This window comes from Lontra canadensis, unplaced genomic scaffold (genome assembly GCF_010015895.1).
Source record: "Lontra canadensis isolate GAN:19392208 unplaced genomic scaffold, GSC_riverotter_1.0 scaffold7, whole genome shotgun sequence".
NCBI lineage: Eukaryota > Metazoa > Chordata > Mammalia > Carnivora > Mustelidae > Lontra > Lontra canadensis.
In genome coordinates this window covers 22,154,146-22,170,585 of record NW_022631001.1, presented here as the reverse complement: position 1 = coordinate 22,170,585, position 16,440 = coordinate 22,154,146, and the positions used below count along the sequence as shown (strand labels likewise).

General features: G+C 36.7%; 1 protein-coding gene across 3 annotated transcripts in view; it reads left to right on the top strand.

Moving 5' to 3' along the window:
- Positions 1–16,440, top strand: part of ACER3 (alkaline ceramidase 3) — a 162,325-nt gene that overhangs the window by 106,756 nt on the left and 39,129 nt on the right. For all 3 annotated transcript variants that reach the window (XM_032853005.1, XM_032853004.1, XM_032853006.1), the window contains exons 4-6: positions 7,045–7,097; positions 9,497–9,578; positions 12,525–12,560. In XM_032853005.1, the coding sequence (XP_032708896.1) occupies positions 7,045–7,097; positions 9,497–9,578; positions 12,525–12,560 (171 nt within the window). The remainder of the gene's footprint in view (positions 1–7,044; positions 7,098–9,496; positions 9,579–12,524; positions 12,561–16,440) is intronic.

The window sequence follows — 16,440 nt, the reverse complement described above, 5'->3', positions numbered from 1 at the left end:
ATCGATTCTGCTACCACTTTTACTGGCTTTTTGAGCATAGATATGCCACTTAATCTTGCTGAGCTTTTGTTTCCTCATCTACTTAATGGATTTACTGATACTTGAAGGAGTATTGTGAGGATCAATTGATTGGCATATGTGAAAGTGTCATCATAGGATCTGGTAAATAAGTGTTTAATAAAGTATTAGCTTCCTTCCTTTTTCTTTAACCAGCTAGAATTTCTGAAACTACTATTTTTGATTGTTAAGTGATTCATTCCTTTGAGTACTATTATGTGTGCCCCTGTGAAGGGTAATATATTTTTTTTTTTTATTAACGTATAATGTATTATTTGTTTCAGGGGTTTAGGTCTGTGATTCATCAATCTTACCAATTCACAGCACTCACCATAGCACATACCCTCCCCAGTGTCCATTGCCCAGCCACCCCATCCCTACCAACCCCCCTGCACTCCAGCAGCCCTCAGTTTGTTTCCTGAGACAGAGAGTCTCTTGTAGTTTGTATTCCTCTCTGGTTTCATCTTTTTCATTTTTCCCTTCCTTCCCCTATGATCCTCTGTCTTACTTCTCAAATTCCTCATATCTGTAAGATCGTAAATTGTAATTCTGATTGACTTATTTCACTTACCATAATACCCTCTCATTCCATCCACATCATTGCACATGGCAAGGTTTCGGGAGGTTTTTTTTGATGGCTGCATAATATTCATACACACACACACACACACACACACACATTGAAGGGTAATATTTTAAGCTATTGCTAACTCCTTTCTCATGGATTAATGAGAAAGAGCAATGCATTTGGGAGTGGGTTTGAGGAAAACATTAGAGAAGGAATAGAGACACCAGGAGTGGCCTTCAAGTAAGCCGTGAAAGGTGTCAAAGAACAATTTAGAATCATAGACCTTTAATATTGGAAGAGATTTTTATTTTAAGTTTTTATTTATTTATTTGAGAAAGAGAGACAGAGGGAGAAGAAACATGGGGGAGAGGGAGAAGCAGGCTCCCCACTGAGCAGGGGCAGGGAGTGCAACATGGGGCTGGATCCCTGGACCCCAGGATCATGACCTAATCAAATGCAGACGCTTAACTGACTGAGCTACCCATGAGCCCCTAGAAGGGATTTTTAAAATGTAGTCCAATCTACAAATTTTATAAATGGAAAAACAGCTTAAGAGAGGTGAAGTAAATTGACTAGAAGTTACACAAAAAGTTAGAGACAGGATAAGGAGTATATATTTTTTTAAGATTTTACTTATTTTAAAGATTTTATTTTATTATTTTTTTATTTATTTGACAGAGAGAGACACAGTGAGAAAGGGAACACAAGCAGAGAGAGGGGGAGAAGCAGGCTTCCCGCCAAGCAAAGAGCCTAATGCGGGGCTCCATCCCAGGACCCTGACATCATGACCTGATCCAAAGGCAGACACTTAACCAACTGAACTACGAGGCGCCCCTACATTTTGTTTTTATTTATTTGTGTTTCCTTTATCTATCTTAGGAATTTGTCTTGCATTGCTGGTAGTTAAAGTATAAAAGCTTCAATTTTTTAGGAGGCTTCTCCCAGATATTCTTTTCATCTTTTCACTCATACAACTCATTGTTTTTTGCTTTCACTAACTGACATATACAGTTATTCATAATCCTGGAGAGGGTAGAGGTAAAAGCAATTTCTTAATTTCTTTAGCTATATGGAATTTTTCTTTGTGTTCTTCTGCTTTTTCTAAGTATTCTCTGCTGAGCATAAATGTTTCATATTAGAAAAAAGAAATAGCTGCTAGTAAAAAAAGAATGTGTCCACCCCTTCTCATAAGTAAATAAATATATTTATCCTGGAAAATAAAACTAAAGAAAAATGTGTGTTTTCACCTATCATTTTCTTTATAATACAAAACCAAAAATTGCTTAAATGCTAGGTAATTAATGTAAGCTAATTCAGACTTTATAATGTAAACAACAGATGTTCTGGTTATAAATATTACCTTCTTTCTCCTTAGCTCTCTATCTCAGTGAGTAGAACACCTTACAGTGAGAGCCCGAGCCAAAAACCCATGATTCGTCTTCAATTTCTCCTGCTTTCTCACTTCTGCAGACACTGAAAGCTCAAATACATCTAGCTCTATCTATCTATACAGCAATGACCTTAATCCATTATCTCCAATCCAGATTTCTGTAACTGTTTCCTAATTGGTGTCCCTGCCTCCCCTATCCATTTGTCACAACAGAATAGAAATACTGTTCTACAGACAAAACTAATTGTTTTCATTCTTTGAGCAGTGTTTGCTAGGCTTGGTACAAGTGTTAGAGATGAGGCATGTAAAATGCAGTTTCTGCCCTCCAGAATGCATGCCACTTTTTAAACATCTTTAATACTTCCCCGAGGTTAGGCTAATGGATTTGAACCGCAGGCTGTGATCTGGCCTGTGCCTACCTCTCCAGACTCCTCTTCAGTCACACACCCCACCCTCTCCCTGGAACTCTGTCCTCTTTTACCAGTCATAATTTTGCTACTTAAGGTTTTGAAATAAGACTTCTGTATTTGTATTACCCAGATTTTAAAATCTGTGCCCTTTTAACATATGCTCAGTTCAATTTAGTTTCTCTATACAAACAAGCAAGCAGCCAACATCTGGAGTCCAGTCTTTTCTTCTGAGCTACAGGTTTGTACTTCTAGTTGCCTGACTGACATTTCCACTTGGCTGTCACACAGGTACCTCAAACTCAGTATGTTGAAATTGTTCCTGTCATTTTCTGTCTTCACAGTCTCTGTAAACTGTATTGTCATCAACTGTGGTATTTAGGCAACAAACCTGGGAGTTACCCTTAGGAGTTTCTTCTCCCTCACCTTTATATCAAATCAATCACAAATCCCAGTTTAATTTACTTCCTAAATATTTCTCAAGTCTAGTCACCTCGGTCTATTCTCAATTCTGAGGCCTTAATCCAAGTAGGAACTTTGCTTGGCCTGGACTGCTGTAACCTCCTAGGTAGCCCTCCCACAACTGTGCTTTTTCACTGCAGAACACTCTACACATACCTGATCTGGCACCATGTTTATTATTGTATTCGTCAGCTGGGACTTGTACAGAAATGCTGTAGACTAGGTGGCTTTAATAGTAGACATGTGTTTTTTCATAGTTCTGGAGGCTTGAAGTCTGAGATCAGGGTGCCAGCATTGGGTCTGGTGAGAGCTGTCTTATAGGTAGCCACTCCTTTTTTTTTTTTTTTTTCCTTTTCTTAAATGCCCTTTGTTTGTTTTAAGTGTAGTTAACACACAGTGTTATATTAGTTTCAGGTATACAGTATGATAATTTAACAGTTCATATATTACTCAGTGCTCATCAAGATAAGTATACTCTTAATTATTTATTTTTAACATAAGTGTGCTCTGAATCCCCGTCCCCTATTTCATTCATTCTCTCACCTACTTCCCCTCTGGTAACAATTTGTTCTCTATAGTTAAGAGTCAGTTTTTTGGTTTTCTTTTATTTTTTTTCCCTTCATTTTCTGCTTGTTTCTTAAATTCTACATTTGAGTATTTGTCTTTCTCTGACTGGTTCTTGCAAGCTTTCTGGTATCTCTTCTTAGAAGAGGATTAATCCCATCCTGAGGACCCCTATCCTCATGACCTCATCTAATCCTAATTACCTCTCTAAAGCCCCATCTTCAAATACCACTGGATTGGGGATTAGGGTTTCAACATGTGAATTTAGGTAGGACACAAACATTCAATCCATAATAACTATATTTTCTTATTTTTTATATTCTTGATGCTCTGGCTTCTGGAGCCTCCCTGACTAGGCAGGCATTGTCCTTTCCAGGGGTAGCCATTTCTTATATAGCAAATAACTCGCCCTGGACTGCACCTTTCATATTCAGACTAACCAATCCAGAGCCCATCCTCTAAACCACCTTCTTTTTCTGACTCTTACACTCCATGAAACAGTATTCTTCTGCTCTAATCACCTCAAGTCCAGGTACCAGACAACTAAAGATAGCCCCTAGACCTTAGAGCCTGCTGAAATTACTTAAATTAGCCAATGCTAAGCCTGCTTGCCCTCCCTTACCTTGCCTTTCTCTGGGAAACCACGGTAAAGGTTGTCATCCATGCTCTTTCCTTGCTTGTTCTGCCTCCTGACTGACGCTGGTGCTTTCCCATGTGGCCCTGCTTGGCATGGCATGTCATGTCTTAGGAACTGTGAGTAACTGCCTTTTCAGTGGCAGTCATCTCCTGATCTGTTGGCTTCACCATACCTGAAAAATAATAAAATCTGTATTTTAAACACACTAACACCACTACGGACTGACTTGTGTCCCCTCAGAATTCATATGTTGAATCTCTAATTCCCTGTGTGACAATATTTGGAGATGGGGCCTTAAATGGTTATTAGGTTTAAATGAGGTTATGAGGTGGGGTTTTTGTGATGGGACTAGCACCCTTATAAGAAGAGACCAGAGAGCTTCCTCTCCTTCTCCTCCATGTGAGAATACAGTGAGAAGGCGGCCATCTGTAAGCCAAGAGAAACTTCGCCAAGCACCAAATCTCTGCCATCATCTTGAACTTCCTAGCCTCCAGAACTGTAAGAAATAAATTCTGTTGTTTAAAGTATCCATTCTAAGGTATTTTGTTGCCACCCAAGCTGATAGAGACCGCCACCTCGCTTAAACATTTTCAGTGGTTTGCCATTGCTTTTAAGATAAAATTAAGAAATTCTTTCAGCCTAAAACATTTGCCTGATTGGTTTACTGCTTATCTCCAGCCTCATTTCATATCCTTTCTCTTCATCATTAATTAAGCTTCAGTCACAATGGACATATTTCAGTTTTTTAAGTTCCCTTCCTGCAACAGGACCTTTGCACATTATGTTGCCACTGCTTAGGGGTTCTCATCTTCCCCTCAGTCCCTCTTTACCTTACTCATATCTTCATGTTTCAGGACTCAATTTATGTTTCACTTCTTTAAGGAAAATCTTCACGACTCCTTATATGAAGGCCCTTGTTTTTTGATCATGGTACTCTGTACTTTTCCATCATAGCACTTACCATAATTGGAATTAAATATTTGTGCAGTTAACTTTCTAGTGTTTTTCACCCTGGCTAGACTGTAAAGCATGAGGGCAAGGGTTATCTTATCTCCTGCATATAGCATAGTTCGAGGCACATAGTAGGTGGTTAATAGATATTTGTCGAATGAGTGAATAAAAGAGTGACAATAATTATTTTAGCTGCCTTTATAAAGTTATAGATAGACCTATGGATAATATGGAGAAAACAGATCTTTTCATGTCCTATCCTCCAAATACATGAATAGAAGTTCTCCTAAAATGGATCATTTAAATACCTCAGTACTACATTGTGGAAAGGCCAAATAATTAGACACATATTTTGCTAACACATGAAAACTGAAATAAAGAAGATATAAATGCAAAAGATGTTTAATATAAAACCAGGAGATTGCGGTTCAAAATTTCAAATAGAGGAATCTTCTGTATATCAGAAACCTTGTGGTAGATATTGTGATCCTGTGCCAGCTTTTTTGAACATGTGAAAGTGATTAAAGTGAAAAGTTTTGGAGGCAACTTAATGTAGAGGTATGCCCCAGAGTGAGTTTAAAATCTGGCTCTATTACTTATTAGCTCTGTGATCTTAAACAAATTACTTAAATTGTCTAAACCTCAGAGTTCTCATCTTGGGATGGAGATAATAGGACCTACCTTGGAATTTTTGTTAAACTTAAATGAGATAATGAACGTAAAACACTTAACTATAAGACCCTGCACATATGCTGCTATTTCATTATTCCAGTAATTTACCAGAATATATTACTTGGTGTAAACACTCTTCCTTCTTCCTAGAATGTATTTCTCTACCACCCCATTTCATTTCCTGCCACCACCTTCTCTGGTTTCTGTGACCCCCTTTTGTTGGAATCTTTATATCCAATCCCATGTTTTTCATTTCCCTCCCTCACTAGACTGTGAGGGCATTGACTGCATCTTGTTTTCATTATATCCTCAGCAACTAACATATTACCTGGCACATAGTGAATATATTATTAAATAATTAATTAAATGCATATCTAGTGAATAAGTAAATAATATAGGATTGGCTTAAGGATTAGAAATAACCTATCTGCAACATTTACCTTAATGTCTAACTTGTAGTTTAATACATATAGCTATTATTATTATTACTAATAATATTTTTGAGATACATAGGTTACTTAGATTAACTAAATGACTTTGCTGCCATTAATATCCTTTCTTATATATATTAGTGAAAATTTTACCCGTCTTAGGTGTTCTAGGAAAAGGGAAAGTGCAAAAGAATATTGATAGGACCCCCAGACCTGTAGATGGTAGACCTCATTCTTTCCTGGAAGTATGAGATCATAGCTTGTGGTACTGAATGAGCTGAGTGGTCCAGTGAGTCAGGTGTCCTACTTAGGTATGTACATTAGGGTAGATAGGTGGATGGACGAGCTTGTTTGTTCAATGACAGTAAACCAACCCCCATAAGTAGAGGGCAGGGAAAGGTGAAAGAAAGAGACAGGCCACTCCTGGTTTGTAGGTGGCAGTTTTAATAAAAAGAGAGTACCTACATACAAGGTTCATCTTGGGTGGCAGCAATGGGTCCTCCACCTGCCCATCAAAACTTGAAAGTGTATAAAGAGGACTTAATTCAGTTCAGCCAGGTATACAATACAAGTGTTTTCAACACCACATCACTATCTCAAGACTGTCCTTGGAACAGCCTCTGGGAGCAAGAAAGACAAGTGGAAGTTACTCCTCTTCCAAGGATGGGAGGGAGTGAGGAGCTTCCAATTGCCTGGGTCCAGCTCAGAGGTTAACTGACAGTCACATCCTTTCAGTGACCTTCCCCAACACTCAAAGTAATTAGATGTTAAATACATGAAAGTATTAGTAAAAGATATTAGGTGAGAGGTGACTATAATAATCATTCTGATGTTTTATTTTGATTTGTATAATAATTGTACCTCTGCAATATTTAAGTCCTCTTATCTTTTTTTGTTTCTTATAGCTGTTGGATGAACTCCCAATGATTTACAGCTGTTGTATATTTGTGTACTGCATGTAAGTGCCTATGTTTAAAATTCCATTGTTTAATATATTTTAAATTCATTTTCACCTCATAATGAATTAAGTAATGTAATTAACCCTATTACATTATACTGGGAGATTGTAATAGTGTAAAAGGTTATTACTTCTGTGATCTCCATGTAGAGTATAAGCTGTGGGAAGTTATAATAATGTTGCTATTAACTTTTATGATCTCAAAACCCTATGGCCAGTTTAGATACTCTTACTAAAATTTGACTTAAAGAATTTTGACTTAATTTGTATAATCTGCATTTCCTTGAGTTATGAATGTAGATAAAAATGTTACATATTATACCATAGAAATAATATTTATGTACTTTGTACCTGTAATTGTGGTAGGTATTATACAAATCCCCTGTAATTCTTCCAGTTGTGCATGACAAATGGGTATTATCCCCATTTTATAGACGATTAAGTGAAGCACAGAGGGATTTAGTAACTTGTGTAAGGATATAAGCAGAACTTGTGCTTAGGTGACTTGCCTAAGGCCATGTAGCTGGTGTCAGAGTTGGAAATTGAACTACAAATTTAACAAGCTTAACTTCTAACCATGCATTTAATTCTATAGCACTAGTGCTTAAAATTTCTCTAAACCCCTTATGTGATGGTTATCTCTTTTCAGTATGATCATTATTACTAGTTCAAGTATATTTTCTTCTTCTTCTTCTTCTTCCCTCTATTATTTATTTATTTATTTATTTTTGTGGAGAAAGTATGTGCTAGTGGGAGCAGTAGGTGGTTGGGGAGGCAGTGAGAGAAGGAGAGAGAGAGAGAATCCCTGACAAGTCCACACTCAGTATGGAGCCTTATGTGGGGCTCTGTCTCAAGACCCTGAGATCATGACCTGAGCTGACATCACAAGTCCGACACTTAACTGACTGAGCCACCGAGGTACCCCAAGAATATTTTCGTCTAAAGATATCTAAAAATCAGAATTGTGTGATATTATTTAAAGAGCTCATGTGGGGGCACCTGGGTGCCTCAGTTGGTTAAGCATCTACCTTCGGCTCAGGTCATGATCCCAGGGTCCTGGGATCCAGCCATACCTTGGGCTCCCTGCTCAGGTTTGCTTCTCTCTCTCCCTCTCTCCCTCTGCCCATCCCCCTGCCCTGGTTCTTTCTGTCTCTCTCTTTTAAATAAGTAAATAAAATCTTTAAAAAATAAAATAAAAAGCTCATCTGAAACTTTTTTGTAAAGGGACAGTAGTAATTATTTTAAGTTTCATGGGCCTATGATCTCTGTTGCATCTCTTCAACTCTGCTACTGTAGCAGTGAAGCAGCCATAGATAATATGTAAACAAATGAGTTTGACTGTTCCAGTAAAATATTATTTACAAAAACAAGTTTGGGCCTTTGGGCAGTAGTTTGCTGCTCCTGATCTAGAAAAATACTTTCAGGTGAGCTTTTTAAAAATAATTCATCAAGTCACAGAATATGAAAGTAAAAGAGACCTTAGAAATCATCCGGGCCAACCATCTTTCTGTAGAGAAAAGGAAATAGGAGTTGGGTCCAATTCCTACAGCCAATTAATGAGTGAACTGAGAACTTTCCTGCTGCTTCTACTAAAACTGTACTAAAACATAGGTTCAAAGGTTGGATACCTAACCCATGGTCAAATATTTGTTCTTATTTCCTCATTTACTGAGTATTTGCTTAGCCTAGTGATTAGATATGATTAGACGCATGAGAAAAAGATTTTATCCCTGCACACAAAGAGTTCACAGTCTGGTTGAGGAGACCCATAAAGAGACAATTATAATAGAGTGGTATTTTCTGTAATAGTGTGCCTTACTCAGGGATGGCTCATTGCAAGATTTAGAAACCTACTCAAGCCAGTTTGACTTAAGAGAGATTTATTTAGAGGACATTAGGAAATTATATGAAACCCAATAACAGGAAGTACAGCCTGACTACAATTTAAGGGCAGCTTATCTTTCCCACCCTTTTTTCTCCATTCCTTCTTCTCTGCATGGTCTCATCTTTGAATTTGCTTTATTTTTCCATCCATGCAGATCACTTTTCTGCTCATTCATCTTCTTCTTCACTCAGTTTAGCTGCCCAAATATCAGCATCAGACTTTGAATCCATAAAGCTTTATACTTTGACTCCTCATATTTAATTGATTCAGTCTCTGACTCCCAAACTCCCAAGTTTTCAGGAGAGAGCCTCTCTTTGACCCAGTTAAAGCCAGGTGCCTTCTCTTGATTTCTCCAGCCTCTTAGAGGTGGTGCAGTTTCTCTGAGATGAGAATTTGGGTGGGAGGAAATGATGGGCATCACTAGACCCAAAGGTGTGTATACAAGTGGTAAGACAGCATTCTATTTTACTAGTTATATATTTTAAAATAAGTTTCTTTCTCTCTTTTTTTAAAGGTTTGAATGTTTCAAGATGAAGAACTCTGTAAACTACCACCTGCTTTTTATCTTAGTTCTATTCAGTTTAATAGTAACCACAGTAAGTCATACTTTGTTTCTAACAGATGAAGCATGTGATGTGGGTTTGAGAATTGTCAGGGTATAGGTAGTACTAGAAATGTGGGAATAGATGAACTGGCACAAATATAGCATGAACCATTAAGATGACCAAAGATGCAGCCCTATGGAATACTTTTTTTTTTTTTTCAACAGAGATAAAAAAGAGTATACAGTTATGATATTTGACCCTAAAAGTTGCAGTTGATTTGTCTGTTTGCTATTCACAGCCTGTCAGTATGCAAACTTTCTTAATGCCTAAAGATTTCAATAAGAGTCATCACTTTAAATATAAAAACTATATGCATTTAAGGTATAAAACATGATACTTTGATACATAGTGAAATGATTACTCTAGGTAAGCTAATTAACATATCTTCAAACATGTATGTGTGTGAGAGAGCAAGAGATAAGACTCCCTGAAATCTATTCTCTTAGCAAATTGCCAGTGTTCAGCCCAGTATTAACCATAATCACCATGCTGTACATGGGAATACTGACATTTGAGGGTCAGGTAGAAGAAATGGAGCCAGCAAAGGAGACCTAGAATAAGTGTCAGAGATGTAGGAAAATGAAAGAGCCCAATATCACAGAGTACAAAAAGATTTCCAGAAGAAGTAACAGTGTTAGTTGCCTCTGAGAGGATGAGTAAAATACAGATTGAAGTTTGACCTATAAAAATTTCAGTTAAAAGACCAGGTAACCCTAATAAGGATACTGTCAGCAATAGATTGATAGAGGCAGAAATTAGATATCAGTGAACTGAGAAGGTGAATAGGAGGTTGAAAGAACCGGTACACTATTTCTTTATGCTTCTACTCTGCACTGTGTAGTCCTTCATATAAACTACATACTCATTGATCATGAGAGAATCCTTGTGTTTCAGAGGTGAAAGGAAGTTTTATAAAAGAAGAGACTAGGGGACACCTGGGTGACTCAGTCCGTTAAGCATCTGCCTTGGGCTCAGGTCATGATCTCAGGGTCCTGGGATTGTGCCCCACATCAGGCTTTCTGCTCAGCGGGGAGTCTGCTTCTCCTTCTCAGTTTCCTTCTGTGCTCTCTCCCTCTCTCTGTCTCAAATAACTAAATCTTAAGGAAAAAAAAAAGAGAGACTAAAGTCCAGAGAGTTTTAGTGACTTGCCTGGCCAACCAAATTTATGTGGAGAAGTGTGGCAGAGTCAAAACTGGACCACTTTGTAAGTTCAGAACTGATGTGATCAGAATTATAGGCTTGGGAGTCAGTCAGATCCGAGTTTGGAGCAACACAGTTACTTAATAACTAGGAACCTCAGACAAGTTACTTAATCTCTCTGTATTAATTTCCTCGTCTATAAAATGAAGATAATAATAGCATACATTTTGTATTAGTTGTGAAAATTAATACCTGGCACACAGTAAGAACTCCATAATTCTTTTGCCTTAAAATATGTCTTTAAGAGGCATGTCCTTTTGCATTTCTTCTATTAATAGCAGTAGGAATATGAAACTCTACAAAGGGAAGTTAATATCTTGAAACAACACATTTCAGAGATGAAAAGCATTCTTCCTTACTGAGTTTAGAGTCACAGACATATAGGGTCTCATATACATCTTACTATTAAAGTTCTATGGGTGCTTAAAGGAAATAATCTGCTTTTATTGTGTGAGGATAGGAACTTCCTTCTGGAATAAGAAATTTTGTAGCCAAATTGTAAAATTACATAAAATTTTTGTGGAGTCAGCACTACATTAAATGAGCATATAGAGATATCTAAGCACAACCTTTGCTGTCAAAGAGATGATTGCCTTGTTGGGGAGAGAAACAAACCATTAAATTAAATGACATTTATATGTGGTCAGTGAGGGCACAAAGGAGGGTGAATGGCTGCTTCCGCTGAATGGAGAAAGGACCAGGAAAGTCTTCTAGAAAAAGGGATAGTTTGAGCTGGATCTTGAAAGATGAATGTTGGCCAGCAGGGGAGGATTTCTAAACAAAGTAAAGAGCAGCATATTTAAAAACGTGGAAGCACTATACTTTCTGGAGCCTAGGATGAGAAAGGGAAAAGATGAGAGCAGTGAGGGCAGGCAGAAAGTCAGGAGTGAGATCATGCAAAGCTTTGAAATTTGGACTTTGTATTATAAGTGTTCGGAGCCATTTCAGGATTATGATTTGAATTTTCATTCTCTCTACCATGTCATTTTAAAGGCATATACTCCTACAGGGCAATAAATGGCATGCTAAATCTTCAATAGACATTGAACTTAATCACCCAAATGATATTAGAGCCTAAAACTGGGTTTGTGTAATTGGAAATGCATTTAGGTGATGAGTTATGTAACCAGATGAGTGTGTTAGAGTTTTTGGAAGTAAAAAAAAGCATAAGAAATTTGTTAAATGCTTTCAGTTATTGAGCATGCATTATATGCTAAATTGTTTAATGTATTTTAGCTTATTATTCCTTACCACTATTATTCCCATTATCCGGATTAGGAAAAAATTAGTCTTTTGGTTAAGTGACTTGCTCAAGGTCTATAGCAAATAAGTGGCAGACTCTGAAATTTATCACCTGTCTCTAAGTCCAGTGTTCTTTCTGTTGTAGAACAAAATGTGTTATAGACATTGTCGACAGAATCTCTTCACCCCTCATGAGTAACTGTGTACCTTTGCCCTTCCTTGATGCTGATGTAGAAGCCAAGAGGCCAGAGTAATCCACAATAACTGAAAAATTTGTTTACCATGGTAAAGCTAGCACTGGTGGAGACCCACCTGAAGGTGCTAGCCTTTCTGTGGCCTGCCACCTAATCTGATGTTTTATGTGGCTATAGTCAGATCTAAGTAGCAATACTAGGGAAGCAAGAGAAATTTGGGATTTGCAGAATTGTTAGAATAAGTTTTCTTCACCTTCAGTAATGCACTTCATTCACCTGTTTTTCTTTTAATATTTTGTAGGTTTACCTTAAGGTAAAGGAGCCTATATTCCATCAGGTAATTTTAAAAAATTATTACACACATGATTGTTTAATAATACTTGCCTGCATTGTGTTTCCTTTTCTGGTAAATTATATGCAATACAATTTCTGAAAATAAAATGGTAGATGTCCTATGAAAGTGTTTAAAACCGAGTTTGCAAACTCAAGTGCTTAAAGGATGCCAATGCCCAGGCCCAGCTATCTTTAGTAGTCAGTATGCAAGTGTAGCATTGCTCTTATAAGAAAAATCAAAGTATTCATGTACATACACATACAAGGTCCTTTTTATGACATCATTTTCTAGAAAAGATAGACTGAAGATTCCTCGAATATTTCCCTTCTAGTATTTTACGAGTTTTTTAAGGTGGGAGATTATTTACATTGAGGAGAGCAGACATAGGAAACTTTGCTGTAGGAAATAATGATTTAAGTATATCCCATAATGAAACCAGAGGAAAATAAAGTAGCAGACCCCAAATAGAGCCATTGTTAATTGAGTGCTCTCATGTGCCTGGCACTATGCCATTACTGCACAGACTCTGATCTCCCCAGCAGTCCTACAAATTAGGGATTATTGTTCACATTTTAAAGGAAATGAACTCAGAGATACTAAGAATTTGTCCAGCATTTACACAGTTATTAAGGGGCACAGCCAGGATTGTAACCTAGATTTGTTTGACTCCTATCACAATTCTTTTAACAAACTAGAAAACAAACAAACAATAAATAAATAAGGACACATTTCAAGAGTATCAGAAGCCTTGCAGTTTTAGAATATTTTGTGCTTATATAAAAAGTAAGTGTTCCTGTATCTTTTTAAATTTAAGCTAGATAATAATCATCTAACTGAAATCTGTTTCTTAAAATAAATTCCAAAAGCACGTTATTGTGCCTTGCTTTTCTACAGGCAAGCCTAAAGTAGATGTTACCAGAGAGAACATCCTCACTTCCTTATTATTTTGACTTGAAGTATGTCATTATGGAATTACCTCTTTATGAAGAAAGATTTATTGACACAGTGTAGAGGGTGAAGTTTACTTATATTAAGTATACTTCAGCTTTTGTAAATTTCTAATTTGTCTTTATGAGAAAGAAAAATCATAAGAGCAAAAAAACAAAATTTGGAAATTTGGGGTTAATTTTTATAAGTTTATGACCATCAATTTTCCATATTGTGTTTTAGACTATTTTACACTGTGTTCATGTAATAAAAGTAACAAACTGTTCATCTAACTTCCCATGCTGCAACTCTCATGTGTTTTTTTCAGTAATAAGTATTTTCTTTTCTGTAGATAGTGGTAAATGTTTGCTACTAGGAAGGGAGGGAGGATGAAAGCTTAGAACTATGGGTTATATACTAGGCCTTCTCAGGAGAGAAGTGAAGAAGTAGAGAAATGGTAGGGTGAAGTAGATAAGTAGTCTGAAGGTAGAAGACAAGTATTCATTTAACAGATGTCCACTGTGTACCTTCTCAGTACCAAATTCTGAGCTCAAAGTTGGAAATAGAGGGACAGTGGAGCAAAAATGTGAATACCTAAAATCAGGCAGACCTGGATACAAATCAAGTGTCTACTTACTAACTGTATACACTGGACAAGTTACTTACCTTCTTTGAGCTTTGGTTTCCTCATTATTCCACAAACACTTTTTAAGTGCTTTCAGTATGCCAGATGCCGTACTAGGCATAAAAGGGATACTAGTGAATAAAATAACAGCGTCTCTGCTCTTGAGGAGCTCATTATACTGTATGTCTAAAATTGTATAATAATCTCCTAAGGTTATCTGAGAATTAAAGGAGGTACTGCAGGGGCGCCTGGCTGGCCCAGTCAGTAGAGCATGTGACTTCATCTTGGGGTTGTAAGTTTGAGCCCTATGTTGGGTGTAGAGATGACTTAAAAATAAAATCTTCTAAAAAATAAAAATAAATTTAAAAATAAATGAAATAATGCATATAAAATCCCTACCACATGGTAAGCAGTTAGTAAATGTTAATTAATATTAATAAACCAAGGTAAATAAGACATGATTACTGTTCTCAGGGTCAGGAAGATAGACTTGTTAAAAAAATATTTGTAGTATGTAAAAGCACTGCTAATGCAGACAAGGGTGCAGTCTCTCTGCTTACATGACTCAGGATAGGATTACAAGATATAACGGTTGCATATAGGTAAATTATTATTTCCTCTAATATTGAAAAACAAAATAGGGAAGATGGTCTGCTATTGTGATACAGGAGTATTTCTCGCTATTTGTAATGTTTTATTTGAAGATATCTTTGGCCCAGAGTCTAATCTGGAATATCCTTTCCTGTCCCGTTAAGTAATTAGAATTGATTTTCTTCTTTTTAAGAAAGCTCTACACCCAACAGGGGCTTGAACTTACCAGCCTGAGATCAAGAGCTGTAAGCTCTACCTACTCAGGCAAGCCAGGCACCCCAGAATCAATATATTTTTTTGTACTCTATTCCTAATCGGTTTCTGAGTATCATCCTTAAAGAGAACTACTTTTTCTGAGAATCTTTTTGTCTAAGTTTGTAGACTATCACTCTCATTCTTTTATATCACTATTGATATTATGTATGGAAATTTAGAAAAATTATTTTGAAATTTGTAATTGGAAAATTGTTTTGGAATTTGTAATTGGAAAAATTGTTTTGGAATTTACGACTAGATTTACAGTAAGTTTAAAGATCTTAGAAGTAATGGAAAAGGAGGGAAGAGCAATGTTATCTAATATAAAGTAACTCTGGTTTGAGAGTTTGGAATTTCTTACCACTTCCAATTTCTTGAAGTTTGGAATCTCAAACCTTGTCACTTCGTTATCCATGGACATGCTGTGCCTGTTCTTCAGTTTCCTCACCTATAATGTTTAAAACAAGGAGAGGTTTTATTTCACGAGGATAATATAAAAATACTATATAAGGTAAAGCACAAGGCAATAAATACAGTAATAGTGTGACACGAAAGAACATATGAAGGTGTAAGATGATGCAGTAAGTTTCTGCCTATGGTAATCACAGAAAGCTTCTGAAAGGAGATATTTGAGTTGGGACTAGACAGATAAGTGGTGGTGATATACAATTAGAAGGAAAGAGTTAATAAACCCTTTAAAAATATCTGTCACAGCCGGGATGATCGTCTTGCTAACCAGATTAGCTTCCATGAGGGAGAAAATACTGATAACAGTTCTACTTTACTGTATTAAAACCCAAGGTGATCCAGACATCTCCAGAAGAGCCAAATGCTGTTTATTTAATTTGATGGCCTTGCAAAGGATTATACTAAAATCATAAGCCTGCCACATTCAGTAGAAATACTAATGTATCTTAAGAAAGCAACAACAAAAAAAGTATACATGAAAATAGGATAAAAGAACTTTTAAGTCAGTGAACCTCTTTAAGCCAACTGATAAATCAGTAATTGAGTGTCTCAGATGAGATTTCATCTATTATCTCAGAGAGTACTATTGCTTAAATCTTCCTGCCAAAGTAGATGTCGCCTAGAGATAGAGACATGACACATCAGTATTTTACTACTCTCCCTTCTAATTTAATACACTGTATAAACAATTTGAAAAACAGGAACTTAAGCAGATTTATGTAAATTTATTGTTTTGTTTTTTTTAAAGACTTTATTTATTTGACAGGGAGAGAGAGAGTGCACAAGCAGAGGGAAAAGCAGACTCCCCACTGAGCAAGGAGCCCGATGTGAGGCTTGATGTGAGGCTCGATCTCAGGACCCTGAGATCATGATCTGACCTGAAGGCAGATGCTTAACCAACCGAGCCACTCAGGCGCCCCTCTTTTATATAGTTCATATGGATTGACTTACCTATTACCTTACTAAATATCAACAAACCTATATAGAAGTTACCATCTTCATTTTATAGGTGAGATA